General features: G+C 42.0%; 1 protein-coding gene across 1 annotated transcript; it reads left to right on the top strand.

Annotated features, from left to right (window-relative positions):
- The first annotated feature begins 28 nt into the window (after window positions 1–28).
- On the top strand, window positions 29–20014 carry LOC110511528 (IgGFc-binding protein). Its single transcript, XM_036971475.1, has 12 exons — window positions 29–114; window positions 402–446; window positions 10040–10329; window positions 10465–11044; window positions 11168–11769; window positions 14809–15370; window positions 15477–15736; window positions 15850–16194; window positions 16376–16943; window positions 18530–18729; window positions 18922–19092; window positions 19375–20014. The coding sequence occupies exons 2-11, from the start codon at window positions 404–406 to the stop codon at window positions 19090–19092; spliced, it is 3621 nt and encodes a 1206-aa protein (XP_036827370.1). The 5' UTR covers window positions 29–114; window positions 402–403; the 3' UTR covers window positions 19375–20014.
- Window positions 20015–26676: the final 6662 nt, after the last annotated feature.

Genomic DNA, 26676 nt, shown 5'->3' with positions numbered 1-26676 from the left:
TGTGCTGATTGTATTGTACTGATGATCAGAGAGCCTCATTGGCTCTTGGGCGGAAGCCGAATAGAATTTAAGGCTGAGCTACAAACACCCCATCACACCAGTTTTCCAGCTCAGGTAAGAGAATACTGAATTCCAGATAATTGGCATATATTGTTTTTTTATGACACAACCATACCTCGGATGATAATTTAAGAATATCCCTTTCATTGACATTATTCAATGTCCCCATTTCAACACAATTATTACTAATAGCAATGTATTTATTTATTATGATTAAATGTTGCTTTTCTACGTTGTGAAATGGGCATTAGTCTCATTTGACTCATCATTGTAGACACAGGCATTGCTGATGAGAGTGTATAGTTGTCCTTTGGGGTGTAAACTGTATTCTCTGATTTCAGCTATGTGGATGTTACTGTCTAGCTTTGTGGTGCTACTCCTGAGTGGTGAGTCCTGAAAGTCTGGGTTTTGTTTTCCTATTGTTTTCTTTTTTTACCAACGATAATCCTGAAGAACGTTGGTGTTTACCCATTAATTGTGGGTGGTTTCCCATTAAATGACTGGGAGCATACAGTGTTTAGAGTGTGTGACCATCTTTATTTTGTCCCCCAAAAATATTTTTCCAAATGTTAAGAGTAATAAAAACACAGAGAAAGGATAGTCTACAAAGAAATGGAAACCATTGATAAATGTGCAACCGTGAGGTTAATACAAAGGAGGTGCCATGCACACAAGATGCATTTAAATCAGTACTACAATAAAATATTGCATATCAAACCACTGTAAAAGGTTATTCCTACAGTGAGACTGATTCAGAAATTATAAATGGTTGCTGAGTACACGTTAGACTGTGTAAAATTGCAATTCTAAACTATATCCATATAATATTCATTATTATCTCTCTTACAGTTCTTATTTGAACAGCGGAAAATGAAAACACAGCAATATTGTGCTGTGGGTGACTATTAAATTGCAATCTGATAAGACCTGTGGAATATGGAAAGGCTATGGGCTCTATTTGAACAAACCTAACGCAATGGTAAATTTAAGCGCAGGCGGTAGATTTATGCTATTTTTCACTATCACAATTATCAGCGCACTTGCTGGCGTTGGTGCGAAAGGGCTGGGTTTGGATAAATAAACAAGTTGTAGGTGTGTCGAGGCTTGACCCCCCCTCACTGACCAATCTGAACATGCACCATGGCTAAATATGTGGTTGCTTCAAGTTGTGTATTTAAGGTCTTTTTTTGTATTGACTTGGAATCAACTGTAATTCCAAAGTTGGTCTGTTATAGTTTGTTAAATGGCTTACAGAAACAAAATAACAAAATGTAGACCTATCTTTACTAAATACCTTAACTTGAACCCATTTGCAGTCCACATTGTTCTACTGTAAGTAATTGCATGGCTTCAATAGCATTCACACGGATATAGGGGTAAGGCATACTGTAAATTGCATTATGGCTGAGCATGAACATTGTCAAAAAGCAATATTAAATTAATTATTGATAAGGCCTAACAAGAGAACAAATATTTTAAATCAAAACAACAACCTGTTTTAAATAGGCTGTCACACTTACAGGCACCATCATTTCTCTCCGTGGGCATATAATATTAAAACAACAACACCTAACCAACAATGCAGTTAAAAAAATACGGATAAGAATAAGATAAGAAAAGTAACAAGCAATTAAAGAGCAGCAGTAAAATAACAATAGCGAGATTATATAGTCTCTAAGAGACTAAATTAGTCGATGTAATTAAGGTAATATGTACATGCAGGTAGAGTTTTAAAGTGACAATGCGTATATAATAACAGAGAGTAGCAGGGGCATAAAAGAGAGGGTGTGGGGAGTGGACAATGCAAATAGTCTGGGTAGCCATTTGATGAGGTGTTCAGGAGTCTTATATCTTGGGGGTAGAAGCTGTTTAGAAGCCTCTTGGACCTAGACTTGGCAGTCTGGTACTGCTTGCCGTGCGGTAGCAGAGAGAACAGTCTATGACTAGGGTGGCTGGAGTAGTTGACAATTTTTAGGGCCTTCCTCTGACACCGCCTGGTATAGTGCTCGATCCTCTTTTATCTGTAGTCCACAATCATCTCCTTGGTCTTGATCACGTTGAGGGAGAGGTTGTTGTCCTGGCACCACATAGCCAGGTCTCTGACCTCCTCCCTATAGGCTGTTTCGTCATTGTCGGTGATCAGGCCAACCACTGTTGTGTCATCTGCAAACTTAATGATGGTGTTGGAGTCGTGACTGGCCGTGCAGTCATGAGTGAACAGGGAGTACAGGAGGGGCTGAGCATGCACCCCTGAGGTGCTCTTGTGTTGAGGATCAGCGTGGTGGATGTGTTGCTACCTACCCTCACCACCTGGGGGCGGCCCGTCAGGAAGTCCAGGATCCAGTTGCGGAGGGAGGTGTCTTGTCCCAGTGTCTTTAGCTTATTGATGAGCTTTGAGGGCACTATGGTGTTGAACTCTGAACTGTAGTCAATGAATAACATTCTCACATAGGTGTTCCTCTTGTCCAGGTGGGGAAGGGCAGTGTGTAGTGCACACATCTGTGGATGTGTTGGGTTGGTTTGCAAATCGGAGCAGGTCTAGGGTTTCTGGGATAATGGTGTTGATGTGAGCCATGACCAGCCTTTCAAAGCACTTCATGGCTACAGATGTGAGTGCTACGGGTCGGTAGTCATTTAGGTAGGTTACCTTAGTGTTCTTGGGCACAGGCCACTATGGTGGTCTTATTAATACATGTAATATATATAATATAATATATTAATACATGTTGGTATTACAGACTCAGACAGGGGAGAGGTTGAAAATATCAGTGAAGACACGTCCTGGCAATCCGTCTGGCCCTGCGGCCTTGTGAATGTTAACCTGTTTAAAGGTCTTACTCACATTGGCTGCAGAGAGCTTGATCACACAGTCTTCCGGAACAGCTGGTGCTCTAATGCATGTTTCAGTGAGCATAGAAATAGTTTAGCTCGTCTGGTAGGCTCGTGTCACTGGGCAGCTCATGGCTGTGCTTCCCTTTCAATCAAGTGTATTTATAAAGCCCTTCTTACGTCAGCTGATGTCACAAAGTGCTGTACAGAAACCCAGCCTAAAACCCCAAAAGCAAGCAATGCAGGTGTAGAAGCACGGTGGCTAAGAAAAACTCCCTAGAAAGGCCAGAACCTAGGAAGAAACCTAGAGAGGAACCAGGCTATGACGGGTGGCCAGTCCTCTTCTGGCTGTGCCGGGTGGAGATTATAACATAACATGGCCAAGATGTCCAAATGTTCATAGATGACCAGCAGGTTCAAATAAAAATAATCACAGTGGTTGTAGAGGGTGCAACAGGTCAGCACCTCAGGAGTAAATGTCAGTTGGCTTTTCATAGCTGATCATTCAGAGTATCTCTACCGCTCCTACTGTCTCTAGAGAGTTGAGAACAGCAGGTCTGGGACAAAGTAGCACGTCCAGTGAACAGGTCAGCGTTCCATAGCCGCAGGCAGAACAGTTGAAACTGGAGCTGCAGCACGACCAGGTGGACTGGGGACAGCAAGGAATCATCAGGAAAGGTAGTCCTGAGGAATGGTCCTAGGGCTCAGGTCATTCACACAGGACACCGGATAAGACAGAATAAATACTCCAGATATAACAGACTGACCCTAGCCCCCCAACACATAAACTATTGCAGCATAAATACTGAAGAATGAGACAGGAGGGGTCGGGAGACACTGTGGACCCATTCGACGGTACCCCCGGACAGGGCGAAACAGGCAGGATATAACCCCACCCACTTTGCCAAAGCACAGCCCCCACACCACTGGAGGGATATCTTCAACCACCAACTTACTGTCCTGAGACAAGGCTGAGAATGGCCCACAAAGATCTCCCCCACGGCACGAACCCAAGGGGGGGCATCAACCCAGACAGGTAGGTCACATCAGTGACTCAACCCACTCAAGTGACGCACCCCTCCTAGAGACGGCATGGAAGAGCACCAGTAAGCCTGTGACTCAGCCCCCGTAATAGGCTTTGAGGCAGAGAATCCCAGTGGAGTCAGGGGAACCGGCCAAGCAGAGACAGCAAGGGCGGTTCGTTGTTCCAGTGCCTTGCCGTTCACTTTCACACCCCTGGGCCAGATTACACTCAATCATAGGACCTACTGAAGAGATACGTCTTCAATAAAGACTTAAAGGTTGAGGCCGAGTCTGCGTCTCTCACATGGATAGGCAGACCGTTCCATAAAAATTGAGCTCTAGAAGAGAAAGCCCTGCCTCCAGCTGTTTGCTTAGAAATTGTATGGACAGTAAGGAGGCCTGCGTCTTGTGACCGTAGCGTACGTGTAGGTATGTACGACAGGACCAAATCGGAAAGATAGGTAGGAGCAAGCCCATGTAATTCTTTGTAGGTTAGCAGTAAAACTTGGAAATCAGCCCTAGCCTTAACAGGAAGTCAGTGTAGAGGGGCTAGCACTGGAGAAATATGATCACATTTTTTGGTTCTAGTCATGATTCCAGCAGCTGTGTTTAGCACTAACTGAAGTTTATTTAGTGCTTTATCCGGGTAGACGGAAAGTAAAGCATTGCAGTAGTCTAACCTAGAAGTGACAAAAGCATGGATAAATTATTCTGCATCATTTTTGGACATAAAGTTTCAGATTTTTGCAATTTTACGTAGATGGAAAAAGCTGTCCTTGAAACAGTCATGATATGTTCGTCAAAAGAGAGATCAGGGTCCAGAGTAACGCCAAGGCCCTTCACAGTTTTATTTGAGACGACTGTACAACCATCAAGATTAATTGTCAGATCCAACAGAAGATCTCTCTGTTTCTTGGGACCTAGAACTAGCATGTCTGTATTGTCCGAGTTTGAAAGTAGAACATTTGCAGCCATCCACTTCCTTATGTCTGAAACACAGGGAGGGCAATTTTGGGGCTTCACCCTGTTTCATCAAAATGTACAGCTGTGTGTCATCCGAATAGCAGTGTAAGTTAACATTGTTTCCCGAATGACATCACCAAGAGGTAAAATAAATAGTGTAGACAATAGTGGTCCTAAATCTGAGCCTTGAGGAACACCGAAATTTACAGTTGATTTGTCAGATGACAAACCATCTACAGAGACAAACTGATATCTTTCCGACAGATAAGATCTAAACTAGGCCAGAACTTGTCCGTGTAGACTAATTTGGGTTTCCAATCTCTCCAAAAGAATGTGGTGATTGATGGTATCAAAAGCAGCACTAAGGCCTAGGAAAGCGAGGACAGGTGCAGAGCCTTGGTCTGACGCCATTAAAAGGTAATTTACCACCTTTACAAGTGCAGTCTCAGTGCTATGATGTGGTCTAAAACCAGACTGAAGCGTTTCGTACATTGTTTGTCTTCAGGAAGGCAGTGAGTATTGTATATATTGTATACATTGTTGCTTTGGCAATATTGACACAATGTTTTTCATGCCAATAAAGCAGCTTGAATTTGAATTTGAATTTGAATTTGAGTTGCCGTGCAACATTTATTTATTTTTTTGAGAGTAATGGGATTTTCAATATTTTTTTATTTCACTTTATTTAACTAGGTAGGCTAGTTGAGAACAAGTTCTCATTTACAACTGCGACCTGGCCAAGATAAAGCATAGCAGTGTGAACAGACAACACAGAGTTACACATGGAGAAAACAATTAACAAGTCAATAACACAGTAGAAAAAAAAGGCCGATTAGTTATTTTATATTTTCTGGGTCAAGGTTTGGCTTTTTCAAGAGAGGCTTTATTACTTCCACTTTTAGTGAGTTTGGTCCACATCCGGTGGATAGAGAGCCGTTTATTATGTTCAACATAGGAGGGCCAAGCACAGGAAGCAGCTCTTTCAGTAGTTTAGTTGGAATAGGGTCCAGCATGCAGCTTAAAGATTTAGAGGCCATGATTATTTTCATCAATGTGTCAAGAGATATAGTATTAAAAAACCTGAGTGTCTCCCTTGATCCTAGGTCCTGCCAGTTTTGTGCATACTCAGGACATGTGAGCTTTGGAGGAATACACAGATTTAAAGAGGAGCCCGTGATTTGCTTTGTAATGATCATGATCTTTTCGTCAAATTTATCACTGCTGAAGTGAAAGCCTTCCTCTCTTGGGGAATGTTGTTTTTTAGTTAGCTTTGCGACAGTATCAAAAATACATTTTGAATTGTTCTTATTTTCCTCAATTAAGAAAAATACATGTAGTATGATCGAGCAGCAATGAGGGCTCTTCGATACTGCACGTTACGGTCTTTCCAAGCTAGGCGGAAGACTTCTAGTTAGGTGTAGCTCCATTTCCGTTCCAATTTTCCGGAAGCTTGCTTCAGAGCTCGGGTATATTCTGTATACCAGGGAGCTAGTTTCTTATGACAAATGTTTTTTGTTTTTAGGGGTGAGACTGCATCTAGAGTATTACGCAAGGTTAAATTGAGTTCCTCTAGGTGGTTAACTGATTTTTGTACTCTGACGTCCTTGGGTAGATGGAGGGAGTCTGGAAGGGCATCTAGGAATCTTTGGGTTGTCTGAGAATTTATAGCACGGCTTTTGATGATCCTTGGTTGGGGTCTGAGCAGATTATTTGTTGCGATTGCAAATGTAATAAAATGGTGGTCCGATAGTCCAGGATTATGAGGAAAAACAATAAGATCCACAACATTTATTCCACGGGACAAAACTAGGTCCAGAGTATGACTGTGGCAGTGAGTAGGTCCGGAGACATATTGGACAAAATCCACAGAGTCGATGATGGCTCCGAAAGGCTTTTGGACTGGGTCTGTGGACTTTTCCATGGGAATATTAAAATCACCAAAGATTTGAACATTATCTGCCATGACTACAAAGTCTGATAGGAATTCAGGGAACTCAGAGAGGATTGCTGTATATGGCCCAGGAGGCCTGTAAACAGTAACTATACAAAGTGATTGAGTAGGCTGCATAAATTTCATGACTAGAAGCTCAAAAGACGAAAATGCAGTCGTTTATTTTTTGCAAATTGAAATTTGCTATCGTAAATGTTAGCAACCCCTCCCCCTTTGCCGGATGCGCGGAGAATATGGTCACTATTGTAACCAGGAGGTGTGGCCTCATTTAACACAGTAAATTCATCAGGCTTAAGCCATGTTTCAGTCAGGCCAATCACATCAAGATTATGATCAGTGATTAGTTCATTGACTATTACTGCCTTGGAAGTGAGGGATCTAACATTAAATAGCCCTATATTGAGATAACACAATCTCTTTCAATAATGACAGGAATGGAGGAGGTCTTTATTCCACTGAGATTGCTAAGGCAAACACCACCGTGTTTAGTTTTGCCCAACCTAGATCGAGACACAGACACGGTCTCAATGTGTCCAGCTGAGCTGACTACACTGACTGTGCTAGTGGCAGACTCCACTAAGCTGGTAGGCTGGCTAACAGCCTACTGCCTGGCTTGCACCCTATCTCATTGTGGAGCTAGAGGAGTTAGAGCCCTGTCTATGTTTGTAGATAAGATGTGAGCACCTCTCCAGCTAGGATGGAGTCCGTCACTCCTCAGCAGGCCAGGCTTGGTCCTGTTTGTGAGTGAGTCACAGAAAGAGGGCCAATTATCTACAAATTCTCATGATTCATTTTAAGTCTAATACTGCGGGTAATGGAGTCGCCAATGACTAGGGTTATCAATCTGTCAGAGCTAATGGTGGGAGGCTTTGGCGTCTCAGACCCCGTAACGGTAGTAGGAGAGACCAAATAAGGCTCGGCCTCTGACTCCGACCAATTGCTTAATGGGGAGAACTGGTTGAAAGTTTCTGTCGTCTGAATGAGCGACACCAGTTGAATATTCCTACAGCATTTCCTTCCAGAAGCAATGAGAAAATTATCCAGCTGCAGGGACTGTGCGAGGAGATTCATACTACTATCTGTACTTATTGGTGGCACAGACGCTGTTTCATCCTTTCTTACACTTAAATTACCCTTGCCTAACGATTGCGTCTGAAGCTGGGCTTGCAGCACAGCTATCCTCGCCATAAGGTGATCTTTCTTCAGTATATTATGAGTACGGTGACTTTAATTAGAAGGCATAATGTTAATGTTACTGCTTAGCTTTGGCTGGTGGAGGTCCTGACAAACCACGTCCAGATAAATCCTCCGGGGTGAAAAAGTTGAATGAAAAAAGTCGAGCGAGGGCAAAAATAATAATATAAAAGGTAATTAAAAAGTAAAAACCGTAAATTTGGCAGGTAGCAAAGTAAGGTTAACAACAAACCGCACAGCAGCACGTAAACAAGTCTACAAGTTGTGACCGGAAATAGTCTGTAATGGTAGTCTGTAGTGATTTGCAAGCCCTGCCACATCTGACTCGCATCAGAACCGGTGTAGTACAACTCGATCTTAGTCCTGTATTGAAGCTTTGCCTGTTTGATGGTTCATCACAGGGCATAGCGGGATTTCTTATAAGCTTCCGGGTTAGAGTCCCACTCTTTGAAAGCGGCAGCTCTAGCTTTTAGCTCAGTGCGGATGTTGCCTGTGATCCATGGCTTCTGGTTGGGGTATGTTCGTACGGTCACTGTGGGGATGACATTATCGATGCGCTTATTGATGAAGCCAATAACTGATGCGGTGTACTCCTCAATGCAATCGGAGGAATCCCGGAACATATTCCAGTCTGTGCTAGCAAAACAGTCCTGTGGCTTAGCATCTGCTTCATCTGACCACTTTGTTATTGATCTAGTCACTGGTGCTTCCTGCTTTAATTTTAGCTTGTAACCAAGAATCAGGAGGATATAATTGTGGTCAGATTTGCTGAATGGAGGACGAGGAAGAGCTTTGTATTCATCTCTGTGTGTGGAGTAAAGGTGGTCTTGAGTTTTTTTCCCTCTGGTTGCACATTTAACATGTTGATAGAAATTTGGTAAACCTGATTTAAGTTTCCCTGCGTTAAAGACCCCGGCTTCTAGGAGCGCCGCCTCCGGGTGAGAGCGTTTTCTTGTGTATAGCTCATTCAATGCTGTCTTAGTGCCAGCCTCTGACTGTGGTGGTATGTAAACTTCAATAAAATATAACAAAATGGAAAAAAACACATTAGTTTTTCATGTTTCTAAATATGAAGTATACAGGAACCAATAGCACATTAGGCTACTCTTGTTCTGTGCACAAAAGGGCAGTGTGCGTCACGGCAGGATAAGCTGCGTTTCCACAGTTAAAATTCATACCATAGCCAATTGCGTTACCACTAAAACCAGCTTTTCGTTGGTCTTAAATATCCCTATCAGCGCTGCCTGAAATTAGCACTTGGATCATGTTTTTAAGGACACACCTCAAATATTTCAACACAGCCACTCTGAGCTTAAGTGAGCTGATACAGTGCATTCGGAAAGTATTCAGACCCCCAATCAAGCTGTAGAAACATCTCAAGGATGATCAATGGAAACAGGATGCGCCTGAGTTCAATTTTGGGTCTCATAGCAAAGGGTCTGAATACATATGTTTTTTATTTTTAATAAATATGCAATATTTCTAAAAACCTGTTTTTGCTTGGCCATTATGGGGTATTTTGTATAGAAAATAATATGGCTGTAACATAACAAAATGTGGAAAAATCAAGCGGTCTGAATACTTTCGGAATGCAATGTATAAGACAGTCAAACCTGGCGTTAGGGCTGGAAAATGCCAGTGAGCCTGTTTTTACATGATGAAATTGCAAACCAATGTGCGTTTGACACTAGCGCTGCCTTAACGCCACCCCAGAACAAAGCCCTCTAGATAAAACAAAGGGTATTTGCTATGCTGACACTGATAACTTACAATATAAAATGTGTGTGTTAGGTACATATTAGCCCTGCAAATCCACAATGACAGAGATTGTGTTCTATTGACTATCACAAAAAGTGTTCAGCTGACCAAATCTGTGCCAATGGCATAGTATAAAAGTTGCATAATTGCTACAGCTGAACAAAGGACATACAATTATGTTATCTAGACAGATCAAATCAATTATAGGGATTTTCTGTCCACTTTGAGGAACATAACATTTACCATTAGAGCACTTTGTAGGACTCTGCTCTGCAGGACCAGCTACTGTCCCACCAAAGATAGGCACCTGCTGGGCAATGGGCGACCCCCACTACCGCACGTTCGACGGCCACTACTACAGCTTCATGGGCAACTGCACCTACATCATGACTAAGAACTGCCATGTTGACAAGGACCACCCAGCCTTTGAGGTGCAGACCAAGAATGTGGAGGATCGTGCAAACTCGCAGCTTACCTCAGTGGGAATGGTCACCGTCAAGGTTTACGGAGTCAACATTGACATTGTCAACTCTGAATTTGGTCTTGTCCGGGTGAGTGGAGTCACAAGTTTTCCATCTGTGTTATCTGTTCAACAATCCTTGTCTTAGTTTGGTGTATATGGGTGTACTGTATCTGCATGTACCGTGTGTAAATTATTTTTCTAATGTGGTTTGATTTCCTTGCAGATTAACTTCCAGTTGTGGAATCTTCCCATCAGCTTAGACAATGGCAAATTGAAACTCTCCCAGAGTGGATTTTCAGTTGTCCTGGAGACAGACTTTGGTCTGATGGTGCAGTATGATTGGCTGAAGTACCTGGTGGTGACTATGCCCGGGAGCCTGGCAGGCAAGGTGTGTGGCATGTGCGGCAACTTTAATGGCAAACAGGATGACGAACTCACCACTCCCAGTGGCTCCCTTGCCAGTAATGTTGTGACCCTAGGCAAGAGCTGGAGGGTATCAGACAAGGGAGGTGATGCCTACTGCATTGATGAGTGCACAGGCCAATGTGAGAACTGTGAGAGCGGCTTGGTTAAGCACTTAGAAAGGGAGATCTTTTGCACCTTTCTCACAGAGATAATGAATGGACCCTTCAAAAACTGCAATGCCGCCATTGACTACAAGATCTTCCAGGAGAACTGCTTGTATGACCTTTGTCGGGGCGAGATCATGAAGACGTACATGTGTGACACCCTGCAGGTGTACACCGATGCCTGCCAGAGGGCTGGGATCAGAGTGTACAACTGGAGGGGCATTGCCCATTGCCGTGAGTGACTTGCAAAGACAACTGATCATTTTCAGGAGGATTCGAGCATAAAGGACTGCAAATACTTTATTTCCCATTTCAAATGTTGTAAAACTGAGTGTGTTTTGTGATCTTTTCCCCCAGCCAAGCCTGAATGCCCAGAGCACAGTCACTATGAGTTCTGTGGAAGCGCCTGCCCTGCCACCTGTGAAGACCCAAATTCTCCCTCAAAATGCAAAGCCAGCTGTGTGGAGGCCTGTATCTGTGACGAGGGCCACCTGCGCAGTGGGAACAAGTGTGTGCCGAAGTCCCAATGTGGCTGCCAGTACAAAGGCCACTATGTCGAAGCCGGAACATCTTTCTGGGGGGATGATAGCTGTACCAAACGCTGTAACTGCAGCTCCACTGGTGGGAGTGTTGAGAGCCAGGTGGCCAGTTGTCCACTTGGACAGCAGTGCAAGGTGGTTGATGGCATAAGAGGCTGCTACCCTACAACCGTTTCCTCATGCATGGTGTCTGGTGATCCACATTACCACACCTTCGATGGACAACTCTACAACTTCCAGGGCACCTGTGTGTATCAGATGGCTAGTGTCTGCTCCAATGACACCAGCCTGGAGCACTTTAGTGTTGCCATACAGAACGATGGGCGAGATAAAAAGGTGGGGTCCATCACCAAGCTGGTAGAGGTCAAGGTCTATGGGTACACGATTGTCATCAGTAAAGAGCACCCAGGATTTGTGATGGTAAGAAATTACTTGTAATAAAAATCGCACAGTTTTGATTACAATGCCGTCAGAAAATACTCATACCCTTTCATTTATTCCACATTGATTAAATAGTGTACTCCATAATGACAAAGTGAAAACATGTTTTCAGAATTCATTGCAAATTTCTTAAATTAAGTACAGAAATATCTGATTTACATAAGTATTCACATGCGTGAGTCAATACATGTTAGAATTACCATTGGGAGCGATTACAGCCGTGAGTATTTCTGGGTAAGTCTCTAAGAGCTTTGCACACCTGATTGTACAATAATTGCAATAATATTTTTGAAATTCTTCATGCTCTGTCAAATTGGATGTTGAGCATTGCTAGACAGCCATTTTCAAGTCTTGCTGTAGATTTTGAAGTCGATATAAGTCCAAACTGAAGCCACTCAGGAACATTCAATGTTGCCTTGGTAAGCAACTCCAATATAAATTCAGCAAAAAAAGAAACGCCCCTTTTTCAGGACCCTGTCTTTCAAAGATAATTCGTAAAAATCCAAATAACTTCACAGATCTTCATTGCAAAGGGTTTAAACACTGTTTCACATGCTTGTTCAATGAACCATAAACAATGAATGAACATGCACCTGTGGAAAGGTCGTTAAGACACTAACAGCTTACAGATGGTAGGAAATTAAGGTCACAGTTGTGAAAGCTTAGGACACTAAAGAGGCCTTTCTAATGACTCTGAAAAACACCAAAAGAAAGATGCCCAGGGTCCCTGCTCATCTGCGTGAACGTGCCTTAGGCATGCTGCAAGGAGGCATGAGGACTGCAGAAAGTTGCCAGGGCAATAAATTGCAATGTCCATACTGTGACATGCCTAAGACAGCGCTACAAGGAAACAGGACGGACAGTTGATTGTCCTCACAGTGGCAGACCACGTGTAACAACACCTACACAGGATCGGTACATCCGAACATCACACCTGCTGGACAGGTATAGGATGGCAACAACAACTGCCCGAGTTACACTAGAAATGCACAATCCCTCCATCAGTGCTCAGACTGTCCGCAATAGGAGAGAGGCTGGACTGAGGGTTGTAGGCCTGTTGTAAGGCAGGTGGCCAGGGCAATAACCGGCAATAACATTGCCTATGGGCACACCGTTGCTGGACCAGACAGGACTGGCAAAAGTGCTCTTCACTGACGAGTCACAGTTTTGTCTCACCAGGGGTGATGGCGGATTCGCAATTATCGTCAAAGTAATGAGCGTTACACCTAGGCCTGTACTCTGGACCGGGATCGATTTGGAGGTGGAGGGTCCGTCATGGTCTGGGCTTGTGTGCCACAGCATCATCGGACTGAGCTTGTTGTCATTGCAGGCAATCTCAACGCTGTGCGTTACAGGGAAGACATCATCCTCCCTCATGTGGTACCCTTCCTGCAGGTTCATCCTGACATGACCCTCTAGCATGACAATGCCACCAGCCATACTGCTAGTTCTGTGCGTGATTTCCTGCAAGACAGGAATGTCAGTGTTCTGCCATGGCCAGCGAAGATCCCATTGAGCACGTCTGGGACCTGTTGGATTGGAGGGTGAGGGCTAGGGCCATTCCCCCCAGAAGTGTCTGAAAACTTGCAGGTTCCTTGGTGGAAGAGTGGGGTAACAGCTATAACTGGCAAATCTGATGCAGTCCATGAGGAAGAGATGCACTGCAGTAATTAATGCAGCTGGTGGCCACAACAGATACTGACTGTCACTTTTGATTTAGACTCCCCCTTTGTTCAGGGACACATTATTCCATTTATGTTAGTCACATGTCTGTGGAACTTGTTCAGTTTATGTCTCAGTTGTTGAATCTTGTTATGTTCATACAAATATATACACGTTAAGTTTACTGAAAATAAACGCAGTTGACAGTGAGAGGACGTTTATTTTTTTGCTGAGTTTATATTTGGCCTTGTGTTTTAGGTTATTGTCCTGCTGAAAGGTGAATTTCTCTCCCAGGGTCTATTGAAAAGCAGACTGAACCAGGTTTTCTAGGATTTTGGCCTAGCTTAGCTCTATTCTGTTTTTTTTATATAAAAACTCGCTAGTCCTTGCAGATGAAAAGCATACCCATATGATGCCGTCACCACCATGCTTGAAAATATGAAGTATCAGTATCAAATATCAATGATGTGTTGTGTTGGATTTGCCTCAAACAAAACACTTTGTTTGCAGGGCATAAAGTTAATTTCTTTGGCACGTTTTGCTGTTTTACTTTAGTGTATTATTGCAAACAGGATGCATGTTTTGCTATATTTGTATTCTGTACAGGCTTCTTTCTTTTCACTCTGTCAATTAGGTTAGTATTGTGAAGTACTGTAACTACAATGCTGTTGATCCCTCCTCAGTTGTCTCCTATCACAGCATGTTTAACCTCTACAAGGGTCCACAGGAAAAGTTCTGACACTTCATCTAAAAATAACAGTTCAATTATTATATATTATGTTAATACAAGTTTATAAGGGTTTACACTCAATTACAGAAAGGCAGGCCCTATTTGTCTGTCATTCATCCTCCCTACCGTGCCATGTTACAGATAGTTGTATGTGTGGGGTAGAGATAAGGTAGTCTTTCAAGAATCATGTTAAAACATTCCATATGTTAGCTTAGTAGAAGCCTTTTAGAGGTTAAACACTATTATTTCACTATCTGTGAAACTTAGTGGCGCAGAGGTCTAAGGCACTGCACCTCAGTGCTAGAGGTGTCACTACAGACCCTGGTTCGATTCCAGGCTGTATCACAACTGCCTGTGATTAGGAGTCCCATAGGGCGGTTCACAATTGGCCCAGTGTTGTCTGGGTATGGCCGGTGTAGGTCATTGTAAATAAGAATTTGTTCTTAACTGACTTGCCTAGTTAAATAAAAAAATATTTATTTAATCCATTTTAAATTCAGGCTGTAACACAACAAAATGTGGAAAAGTCAAGGGGTGTGAGTACTTTTTGAAGGCACTGTATATGTTAAAAAGGTCAACACTGAGGTTAACTGAACCATTCCTCTACTTTTTTGTTTCCTTCAAAGGTGAATGGTGAACTTGTGAATCTTCCTGTAAAGCTCAATAAACTGCACATATACAAGAGCGGTTGGTTTGCTGTGATCAAAACTGACTTTGGGGTGGAAGTGTCCTATGACTGGAACAGCATAGCGACAGTCACCGTCCCCAACACTTATGCAAATGCAATGTGCGGCCTGTGTGGCAACTACAACCACAATCCAAACGACGACATGCAGATGAAGGATGGAAAGCAGGCTGCCACTGCAGAGGAGTTCGGTCAGAGCTGGATATTAACAAAGATCCCTGGTTGTGTGAACGGCTGCAAAGGCCCCTGTCCTGACTGTAGCATCGCCCAGAGGGATCAGTACATGACAAACAAGTACTGTGGCCTCATCAGTGACCCAACAGGCCCCTTTCGTGACTGTCACTCCAAGGTGGAACCCATGGGTTTCGTTCAAGACTGTCTGTATGATGTCTGTCTGTACCAGGGAAACAGGAACATGCAGTGCAATACCCTAACTGCCTACACAGCTGCCTGCCAGGATAAAGGGGCCATGGTCTACTCCTGGAGGTCAGATCAATTCTGTGGTATGGATGTTTATAAGATTATTTATTTATTTTTTTTACAAATTACATGTCAGGTAATTTAGATGGTGACTACGCATTTACATTTTGCAATTGTCAATTCTCGTAGATGCCCAGTGCCCTGCGAACAGCCACTATAGGCTTTGTGCCCCGGGCTGTTCAGCCACATGTCAGAGCCTGTCAGCACCCACTGGCTGTGAAGCTCTGTGCAAAGAGGGATGTGCTTGTGATACTGGCTTCCTTCTCAGCGGAGACCAATGTGTTAATCTCTCCCAGTGTGGTTGTCTTCACGAAGGAAGATACTACAAAAATGGACAAGTCTTCTACCCCAATGGACTCTGTCAGCAAGAATGCACATGCAATGGCACGGTAGGGATGATGAATGACAGAAAAATAGGACCTACCTTTCTGCAATTGAGTGTAATCCCTTATAAACTTGTATTAACATCTTGTGTACAAAATAATGGAACTGTTATTTTTAGATGAAGTGTCAGAGCTTTTCCTGTGGACCCAATGAGAAGTGTGAGGTGAAGAACGGCGTCAGGGCTTGCCAGCCTGTTGGAAAAGGAGTTTGTTCCATCTCAGGCGACCCACATTACAACACCTTTGACAACAGCACCTATGACTTCCAAGGCACCTGCACCTACACTGCAGCTCAAGGCTGCCTTCTGGAAGGCACACACCTCAACCCCTTCTCTGTGGTGGTGGAGAACGAGAAGTGGTATGCTATGTCATCAGCTCCAAAAGTGTCCGTTGCCAAGCTTTTAGCTGTAGAAGTCTATGGTAACATTCTAATTCTACGCAGGAACCAAATCGGAATGATCATGGTATGTATATGATTTTTTAAAATAATGTGTCTGTGTTCCGTTAATGATCTTAAAAAAAAAAAAAAAAAAAAATTGTCATTCATATTGATGACTGAAACATCCACACAAAAAAAATCATTCGGATTGAGTTTAATTGCAGCCCAGAAGTGAGTGAGAATCAAACACAACATGTCTTCCCCAGGTGAACGGCATCCTGACTAACCTCCCATTGAGCCTACACAACGGTGCAGTGCAGATTTATCAGGATGGCTCAAATGATGTCATATTGACAGACTTTGGCCTAAGAGTTACCTATGACCTTGTGTACCACGTCACCGTCACTGTCCCTGGCAACTACAGAGGCAAGACCTGTGGTCTGTGTGGCAATTTCAATGGTAACAAGAATGATGAGTTCCTGCTACCTGGTGGACAGATGGCCAAAGACGTCAACTCTTTTGGGGCGGCCTGGAAGGTCAGCATGCCTGGGGTGGTGTGTGAGGACGGTTGCAGCGGAGACTTCTGTCCGAAGTGTAACTCTAAGAAGAAAGCCGTGTTTGGTGCTGACTGTGGTATCATTACGGATCCTAAAGGACCCTTTGCCGCCTGCCACCATGAGATAGACCCAGCCTCTTACTTCAGAGACTGCCTCTTTGATGTCTGTATGGCTGAGGGAGATCAAAAAATGCTTTGCCGCAGTGTTGCTGCTTACATGTTAGACTGTCAGGACTTTGGTGTAAAGATCGAAAGCTGGAGATCACCAACATTTTGCCGTGAGTAGTTTAGGGTTTTTTCTGACACTAGACCAATTTTTCTATAACTCTTTCAGGCTGGTCTCATAGAGTAGATGTAACGTAGTAAAGGAAAATCCAGGACACTCAAATTTTTATGATTTTTATGAAGAAAAAAAACTTTATTTAACTAGGCAAGTCAGTTAAGAGCAAATTCTTATTTTCAATGACAGCCTAGGAACAGTGGGTTAAATGTCTTCTTCAGGGGCAGAACGACAGACTTTTACCTTGTCAGCTCAGGGATTCGATCTTGCAGCTTTTCAGTTACTAGTGCAACACTCTAACCACTAGGCTACCTGCCGCCCCAACCATACAAAACAAAAGGACGGTGGTTGGTTGGGTTAGATGGGTGGGCGTATAACGCTAACGTCCAGCATGCATGTTCTTGTTGGAGTTCGTTCCTTGTCAATCATTGGCTCATTGGTGAAATTAGCATTCTGACAATATCTTTAATTAAATCATTCAAAAACCTTTATTAATGCAATTGCAGACAGAAGTTAACAGGAACATAGCACGCATGTTTCCGAGTAAGTTCTGCAAAATAGAAAAGTTCCAAAGTTGCTTTTATCATGCTTGTAGTCAACCCCCTGTGATGTAACTGCCTACGTCATTAACTTCTACTCATGAGACCAAAACCATGCCTACACATAAACAAGAGTTTTAGTGTTATCTAAAAGCTTAGCAGTAAATGTCCAAGTTGATTTATAGTGGAATGTCTGACTAGTCTCTTATCGCTTACACTCCCCTGCAGAGTTCTGTCTTCACAGTCACACATTTCTCAGACAGTTTCTTTATAAGAGGCAGAGATTAGAAAAGACTGTGGAACAATATTAAACCTTTATAATGAATATATATATATATTGTTAATCTGTAGTCTAGGTCCCTATAAATGTAAGGAGGGAGGGGTATTATAACCCCTCCCCTTCTATAAATACAACATAAGCATATTAAATTATTATAATACATCAAACATTTGGTCCAGCCCCTATCAGGACCCCAAGGTGAACCCCTGACATTCTCATCACAGAAAACTTTTGCATTTTAGCTAATTAGCAACTTTGCAATTACTTACTACTTTTGAGCTACTTTGCAACTACTTAGCATGTTAGCTAACCCTTCCCCTAACCTTAACCCTTTAACCTAACTCCTAGCCCTAACTTTAACCCCTATCCCTAACCCCTAGCTAAGCTAACATTAGCCACCTAGCTAACCTTAGCCATGACAAATTGGAATTTGTAACATATCATATGTATTGCAAATTCTTAACATAATGTATGAATTGCAGTTCGCAAAATATCATGCGAATTGTCATTCGTAACATATCATACGAAATGGGTGGTGGACATCCACAAATTAATTACATACCATACCAAACGTACTAAATTTGAGTGTCCCTTATTTTCGTTTACTATGTTACGGCTACCCGAGTCCAGATTGACTCTGCAAATCAGTCCAACATAACTTTCTTTTGGGTTTCACATTCGGATAACCTAATATTTAAAGTCATAACTAAAAGTAATGTTCATGCAAAAGGACTAAACAATAGTTATTTTCTCATATGTCCACAGCATTCTCCTGTCCTGCCAACAGCCACTACCAAACCTGTGCTGAAACCTGTGCAACTCCATGTCCCGGCCTATCTGACACCATCAACTGTCCCACCACCTGTGTTGAGGGATGTGCCTGCGACAAAGACTTCTACTTCAATGGTACTGGCTGTGTTAGCTGGGACCAGTGCAGCTGCTATACTAGTGGACACACCCTTAAGGTAGGGGCACTGCAAGCTGGATACTAAAAGCATACTTTAAGCATTATTTGAAATATGTGAAAAATTATTTTACATTTTCAGCTGAAACTGAACCTGGCCATGAAATTAAGAGCTATGTATTTTGGAGCGCTGTCTGTGATTCAAATTTGGATGTGTAAAAGTCTCACTATTATGTGTCTGGGATGTTTTTAGATAGGGGAATCCCTGATTTCAGACAACTGCTTTGCAGTCCACATCTGCCAAAAATCTGGAGTTGTTCTGTCACAGTCTATGGTGTGCCAGAGTGAAGAGAGCTGTCAGGTCAAGGATGGTCTACGGGGATGTTATCCTATCCCGTCACTTAATGCAGGGGTACATGACTGAGTAAGTAGCCTCTGACTTCCCCCATTGGTGAGCCACTTCACCATAATGTCATATGATTGTGAACCTAACCATCAATATATGAGACTGTGTGTCAAATAATGGTGTTTGTAGGGTATTGGACTTGAAACTTGTGATTTTAACTTAATGAGGATTTGAAAGTTAAAGTCCACAGTGTCTTTTGAAAACATAACAGCAGGTGTTAGCATTCATTCTTACATGATAGGTTCCAGTGGAGAAGGAAATTATATTCACTCAAAACATCTCTCCCCTTCTCTTTTACAGTGATATGTGAGACAACAGAAGGACATTCTGCTATTGGAGAATCCCAGAAAAAATACATATTCCTTAAATGCCTTTGATCATTCGTCAATGATTTGTAACAAACAGTAATTAAAATAATTTAGAGGGAATGCCATCAATACATTTAGAAGGAATGCCATTTTCTGCCAAACCCTAGCCTCATATTTTTAAAACAAGTGATTTGGAATGGTCAAATAATTTCAATTGTAATCAAGTCAACCAAATGCTTATCTCATTATAGGTTAGAAATTAGATGTTAAATATTTACTATGTAATAGAAAGGGCTCCCGAGTGGCGCAGTCACCACAGACCCTGGTTCAATTCCAGGCTGTATCACTACCGGCCGTAATTGGGAGTCCCATAGGGTGGTGCACAATTGGCCCAGCTTCGTCCGGGTTAGGGTTTGGCCGGGATAGGCCATCATTGTAAATAAGAAATTGTTTTTAACTGACTTGCCTAGTTAAATAAAGGTAAAAAATATATATATATATATTATCTCCATGTAATTTGCTATCTAAATTATACTGAAAAGTATCGTTCCGAATATGCATTCTTGTTAATAAAAAATACAATGAAATATCCATTCATAAACGTGTACAGTGCATTCAGAAAGTATTCAGACCCCTTCCCCTTTTCCACATTTTGTTACGTTACAGCCTTATTCTAAAATTGATTAAATATTTTCTCATCAATCAACACACAATGCCCCATAACGACAAAGAAAAAAGGTTTTTAGAAATGTTTGCAAATTTATAAATTATACACTACCATTCAAAAGTTTGGGGTCATATATAAATGTTGTTGTTTTTTTGTCCAAACACTAGTCTCAACCTCAACAGCAAAGAGGCAACTCTGGGATGCTGGCCTTCCAGGCAGAGTTGCAAAGAAAAAAGCCATATCTCAGACTGGCCAATAAAAAGAAAAGATTAAGATGGGCAATAGAACACAGACACAGGACAGAGGAACTCTGCCTAGAAGGCCAGCATCCCGGAGTCGCCTCTTCACTGTTGACGTTGAGACTAGTGTTTTGCAGGTACTATTTAATGAAGCTGCCAGTTGAGGACTTGTCAGGCATCTGTTTCTCAAACTAGACACTAATGTACTTGTCCTCTTGCTCAGTTGTGCAGCGGGGCCTCCCACTCCTCTTTCTATTCTGGTTAGAGACAGATTGCGCTCTTCTGTGAAGGGAGTAGTACACAGCGTTGTACGAGATCTTCAGTTTCTTGGCAATTTCCCGCATGGAATAGCATTCATTTCTCAGAACAAAAATAGACTAACAAGTTTCAGAAGAAAGTTCTTTGTTTCTGGCTATTTTGAGCCTGTATTCAAACCCACAAATGTTGATGCTCCAGATACTCAACTAGCCTAAAGAAGGCCAGTTGTATTGCTTCTTTAATAAGCACAACAGTTTTCAGCTGTGCTAACATGATTGCAAAAGGGTTTTCTAATGATCAAATAGTGTTTTAAAATGATAAACTTGGATTAGCTAACACAACATGTCATTGGAATACAGGAGTGATGGTTGCTGAGAATGGGCCTCTGTACGCCTATGTAGATATTCCATTAAAATAAAATCTGCCGTTTCCAGCTACAATAGTCATTTACACCATTAACAATGTCTACACTGTATTTCTGATCAATTTGATGTTATTTTCATGCACAGAAAATGTGCTTTTCTTTAAAAAAACAAGGAAATGTCTAAGTGACCCCAAACTTTTGAAAGGTAGTATATATATATATAATCCCCGCCATGACCGTGAGTTCCATAGGGCGGCGCACAATTGGCCCAGCGCTGTCTGGGTTAGGGGAGGGTTTGGCCGAGGAGGCTTGACTTGGCTCATCGTGCTCTAGCGACTCCTTGGGGCGGGTGCCTGCAGGCTGACTTCGATCATCAGTTGAACGGTGTTTCCTCCGACACATTAGTGCAGCTGGCTTCCGGGTTAAGCGAGTGGGTGTTAAGAAGCGCGTTTTGGAGGACGCATGACTTGACCTTTGCATCTTCCGAGCCTGTTGGGGAGTTGCAGCGATGAGCGATTTTACGGACACAGTATATTTTACATTCGTTTTCTTGTCATTTTTAGTCCCAACCTTCAGCTCCACTCAACTATCGTTGAACACCGTCCAGTTTTCATTTCTATTTGCCATTTATTTTTCAACTGTGCTGTATCACAAAAGTTCAACCTGTATATTCTCTTGTATCTAAAGATTGTAAATTAAAAATAAACATTTTTGCAAAAAGTATTATGATATTATTGATCGATTTAAGTATGACTTTTCAAATCACCCAGCAGGCTCCAGGCAAATGTTGCAATTTTTTCCTGAACCTGCAACCAAAAACAAGCCACAAATGGACAGTACAAAAACAGATTATCCAAATGATTCTGTCTGTTCGCAGCAAAATCTGCAGAGCTGGGATGGTTGTAAACCCCATAAATATATATATATATATAACATTCAATTGGTTGCAAGAATTTTGTATAATAATTTAAATTTAATAACTCAAAGTTTTGAATCCAGCATTGTTTTGTGTATCAGTTACCATGTGCCATGGAATCGGTACATCGAAAATCTCTTCACAACTATTTTGCAATCTATTTGGCCCAGCTGTCATTTTTTGGTACACATGTGGGCACCTAAAACCGCGAGCAACTGCGGCCCCTCACGAGGAGTTCAGATTTTTTGTGGCCCCCACCCCCATCCAAGTTCCTCATCCCTGGTGTACAGTGAATTCGGAAAGTATTCAGGCCCCTTGACTTTTTCCACATTTGGTTACGTAAAAATTAAATCAAATTTTATTTGTCACATACACATGTTTAGCAGATGCTACTGCGGTTGTAGCAAAATGCTTGTGTTTCTAGCTCAAAAAGTGCAGTAATCTCTAACAATTTCACAACAATACACACAAATTTAAAGGAATGGAATTAAGAATATCTAAATATTTGGGTGAGCAATGTCAGAGCGGCATAGACTAAGTTACAGCAGAATAGGATAGCATACAGTATTTACATATGAGATGAATAACGCAAAATATTTAAACATTATTAAAGTTACTAGTGTTCCATTATTAAAGTGGCCAGTGACAATTTCAAGTCTATGTATATAGGCAGCAGCCTTGAATATGCTAGTGATGGCTGTTTAACAGTCTGATGGCCTTGAGAGAGAAGCTGTTTTTCAGTCTCTAGGTCCAAGCTTTAATGCACCTGTACTGACCTCGCCTTCTGGATGGTAGTGAGGTGAACAGGCAGTGGCTTTGGTGGTTGTTATCCTTGATCTTTTTGGCCTCCTTTGACATCGGGTGCTGTAGGTGTCCTGGAGGGCATGTTTGCTCCCGGTGATGCATTGTGCAGACCGTACCACCCTCTGGAAAGCCCTGCAATTGCGGGTGGTGCTGTTGCCGTACCAGGCGGTGATACAGCCCGACAGGATGCTCTCAATTGTGCATCTGTAAAAGTTTGAGGGTTTTAGGTGCCAAGACAAATTTCTTTAGCCTCCTCCTCCTCCTTCTTCACCACACTGTGTGGATGGGCCATATCAGTTTGTCAGTGATGTGTACCCCATGGAACTTGAAGCTTTCCACTTTCTCCACTGCAGTCCTGTTGATGTGGATAGAGGGGTGCTGTTTCCTGGCGTCCATTAACAGCTCCTTTGTTTTGTTGACTTTGGGTGAGAGGTTGTTTTCCTGGCACCACACTCCCAGGGTCCTCACCTTCTCCCTGTAGGCAGTCTCGTGACTGTTGGTAATCAGGCCTACTACTGTTGTGCCGTCTATAAACTTGATGATTGAGTTGGAGGCGTACATGAGGGGCTGAGCAAGCATCCTTGTGGGGCACCAGTGCTGAGGATCAGCAAAGTGGAGGTGTTGTTTCCTACCTTCACCACCTGGGTAACAGCCTTATTCTAAAATGGATTACATCATTTTTCCCTCATCAAGCTACCCATAATGGCAAAGCAAAAACAGGTTTAAGAAATGTTAACAAATGTATAAAAAATAAAAAATAAACTGATATCACATTTATATAAGTATTCAGACCCTATAATCACTACTTTGGTGAAGCACCTATGGCAGCTATTATAAAACAGATTTTTTGAATTTTTGAAAATGTATAAAAATAAAAAACCTGAAATATCACATTTACATAAGTATTCAGACCCTTTGACAGCGATTACAGCCTTGAGTCTTCTTGGGTATGGCGCTACAAGCTTAGCACAGCTGTATTTGGAGAGTTTCTCCCATTCTTCTCTGCAGATCCTCTCAAACTCTGTCAGGTTGGATGGGGAGCTTCGCTGCACAGATATTTTCAGGTCTTCCTGACCAAGGCCCTTCTCCCCCAATTTCTCAGTTTGGCTGGGCGGCCAGCTCTAGGAAGAGTCCTGGTGGTTCCAAACTTCTTCCATTTAAAAATAATGGAGAGAGGGGGACCTTCAATGCTGCAGAAATATTTTGGTACCCTTCCCCAGATCTGTGCTTCAACCCAATTCTGTCTCGGAGCTCTACGGACAATTCCTTTGACCACATGGCTTGGTTTTTGCTCTGACATGCACTGTCAACTGTGGGACCTTATAAAGACAGGTTTGTGCCTTTCCAAATCATGTTCAATCAATTGAATTTACCGAAGGTAGACTCCAATCAAGTTGTAGATACATCTCAAGGATGATGAATGGAAAAAAGATGCACTTGAGCTCAATTTCAAGTCTGAATATGTAAATAAGGTATTTCTGTTTTTCCACCAAAATTCTAAAAACCTGTTTTTGCTTTGTCATTATGGGGTATTATGTGTAGATTGATGAGGATTTTTATAAATATTTATAAATCAATTTTAGAATAGGCCTGTAACATACAAAATGTGGAAAAAGGGAAGGGGTCTGAATACTTTCCTAATGCACTGTACATAATCAACTATTTTCTATAACCTGTCTCTAATGTAATCCCCTATGCAGAACATATTAAAAGACCATGGAGTGAATTATCATCTGGAAAAGTACAATAGAGAGGCTATATTAATTTGATGCTTTTCTTGTAGACATTTTAATGTTTGTTTTTTTACAGAATAATTTCACAAAAAAAGTAATTGTTTGGTAAGAATATAATTAAAGACTGATTCTCTATCAGATGCAGATTAATATGTTTTAGTTAAAGTGGAACTGACAGCGTTAACTACTTTGTAGATAAGAAACAAACAGACAATCATAATATCAGTAAAACATATCAAATTCACAGTTTATGCTACAAAAAAAACAACCTTATTATTAGGTTTTAAAGATTCTATTTGACTCAACTTTCCATGACATACACGAGGGCACTGTTGGCAGAATAGATGGATAGAGTTCAATGCATGATTCATCAATACATTTCCTGGTACATTGTTTGCTGCCTCCATTCAGAATGCACTGTTTCAGTTTCAATAACTCAATATTTTGGACAAAAACAAAATAATGTAGCTCAGGCTGGGAATGTCAATACAATCAAACTAGCAAGGGCAATGATCACAAGTCAGTCATAACGTGGCTAATAGGCTAGCGTATCTTTTTATGTAGCAAGCAAAAAACACGGAGCCTAACGTTAGCTAGCTAGCTGCTAGAATGATGTCATGTCATTGGAGGAGTGGGTGAGTGACTGACTTTTCCCCTCATATCATTTTTCGGTGGCTATACACAGCTAGAGAGGTAGGTGTCATTTGGTTAGCTAGCAACGACTTATCTTGTTAGTGTATCTCTTAAGTTCGCAAATTCATTCTGGCTATCTACTCCGATTTCAGAGCACTCTCATCTGAATGTTCCAGAGTGTAGAATAACTGATGAATTTACGAACGCGCAACACCTGCTGAATATTACTGGTATCAGTAAATGTAGGCAAAAAAGTAAGTCATGGACGCTCTAGATAACATGCAAACAGCCTAGCTAACCAGCTCTGCTAGGGCGAATAAAATGGTCAGAGTGAGGTGTTCTCTCATTTGTGTCTGGGAGTAGCAAGCTGTGCTTGGTTGCAGGCAAGCTGCAGAAGGATGAGTAGGCTACAATTCCCCATCAGCAATTTTGACGGCCAACTAGTTGAAAGGGTTTAAGAGGATTTATCTAATGTTCTTCGTTAGATTTTAGTTGATCTTGCTTTGGCTAGCATTAGTTGTTGATGTGCATAACTGAGGGAGAGAGAGCCTACCTTTTCATGGTTGTTAGATCAATAGGACTGTAAGAGGACTCCCACGATATTGACATGTTTGCAGAAATCTATTCAAGTTTATTTTGTGGCTTTTGGCAAATGCAATCTAATAATCTGAAGTTGCGCTGTTGCAACTGCCTGTAAACACACAGTCCAGTTCAAAGTGAATGATGGCAGGCCTGTGTGGCAAATGGCTTGTTTGCATAAAGCCCCCTATTGTAGCCCAGGTTGGCTATGGTGCACCGGTCAGAGTAGAAGCAGATGTTTTATTTACTGCCATGTTTATTAATTGTCCTAACTCACAGCCGCTTTCCCACTCTTTATTACTATAGAATTTTCACAAATGTTTTTGTATACGTAATTCTCAAACATTCTAAGAATTTATGAAAACGTGGAAATGACCATATCTACAGTGGCAAGAAAAAGTATGTGAACCTTTTGGAATTACCTGGATTTCTGCATAAATTGGTCATAAAATTTGATCTGATCTTCATCTTAGTCACAAAAATAGACAAACAGTCTGCTCAAACTAATAACACACAAACAATTATAAATGTTAATGTCTTTATTGAACACACCGTGTAAACATTCACAGTATAGGGTGGGAAAAGTATGTGAACCCTTGGATTTAATAACTGGTTGACCCTCCTTTGGCAGCAATAACCTCAACCAAAAGTTTTCTGTAGCTGCGGATCAGACCTGCACAACGGTCAGGGGGACTTTTGGACCATTCGTCTTTAAAACTGTTTCAGTTCAGCAATATTCTTAGGATGTCTGGTGTGAACCGCTCTCAAGGTCATGCCACAGCATCTCATTCGGGTTGAGGTCAGGACTCTAGAAGATGTATTTTCTTCTGTTGAAGCCATTCTGTTGTTGATTTACTTCTGTTTTGGGTCGTTGTCCTGTTAAATCACCCAACTTCTTTTGAGCTTCAATTGGCGGACAGATAGCCTTGCATTCTCCTGCAAAATGTCTTGATAAACTTGGGAATTCATTTTTCGGCAATGACAGCAAGCTGTCCAGGCCCTGAGGCAGCAAAGCAGCCCCAAACCATTAGGCTCCCTCCACCATTCTTTACAGTTGGCATGAGGTTTTGATGTTGGTGTGCTGTACCTTTTTTCTCTCCA

The sequence above is a fragment of the Oncorhynchus mykiss genome, chromosome 32 (genome assembly GCF_013265735.2).
Source record: "Oncorhynchus mykiss isolate Arlee chromosome 32, USDA_OmykA_1.1, whole genome shotgun sequence".
Lineage (NCBI taxonomy): Eukaryota > Metazoa > Chordata > Actinopteri > Salmoniformes > Salmonidae > Oncorhynchus > Oncorhynchus mykiss.
Note: the sequence above shows the minus strand (reverse complement) of the source record. Positions and strands in the feature narration are given on the sequence as shown.

Bases quoted from the DNA above. Each gene is read 5' to 3' on its own strand.
- LOC110511528 (XM_036971475.1), top strand. From the start codon at position 404: ATGTGGATGTTACTGTCTAGCTTTGTGGTGCTACTCCTGAGTG. The intron at 11,770-14,808 runs GTAAGAAATTAC...TTTCCTTCAAAG, and splicing joins AGCACCCAGGATTTGTGATG to GTGAATGGTGAACTTGTGAA. The intron at 15,371-15,476 runs GTATGGATGTTT...CAATTCTCGTAG, and splicing joins GAGGTCAGATCAATTCTGTG to ATGCCCAGTGCCCTGCGAAC.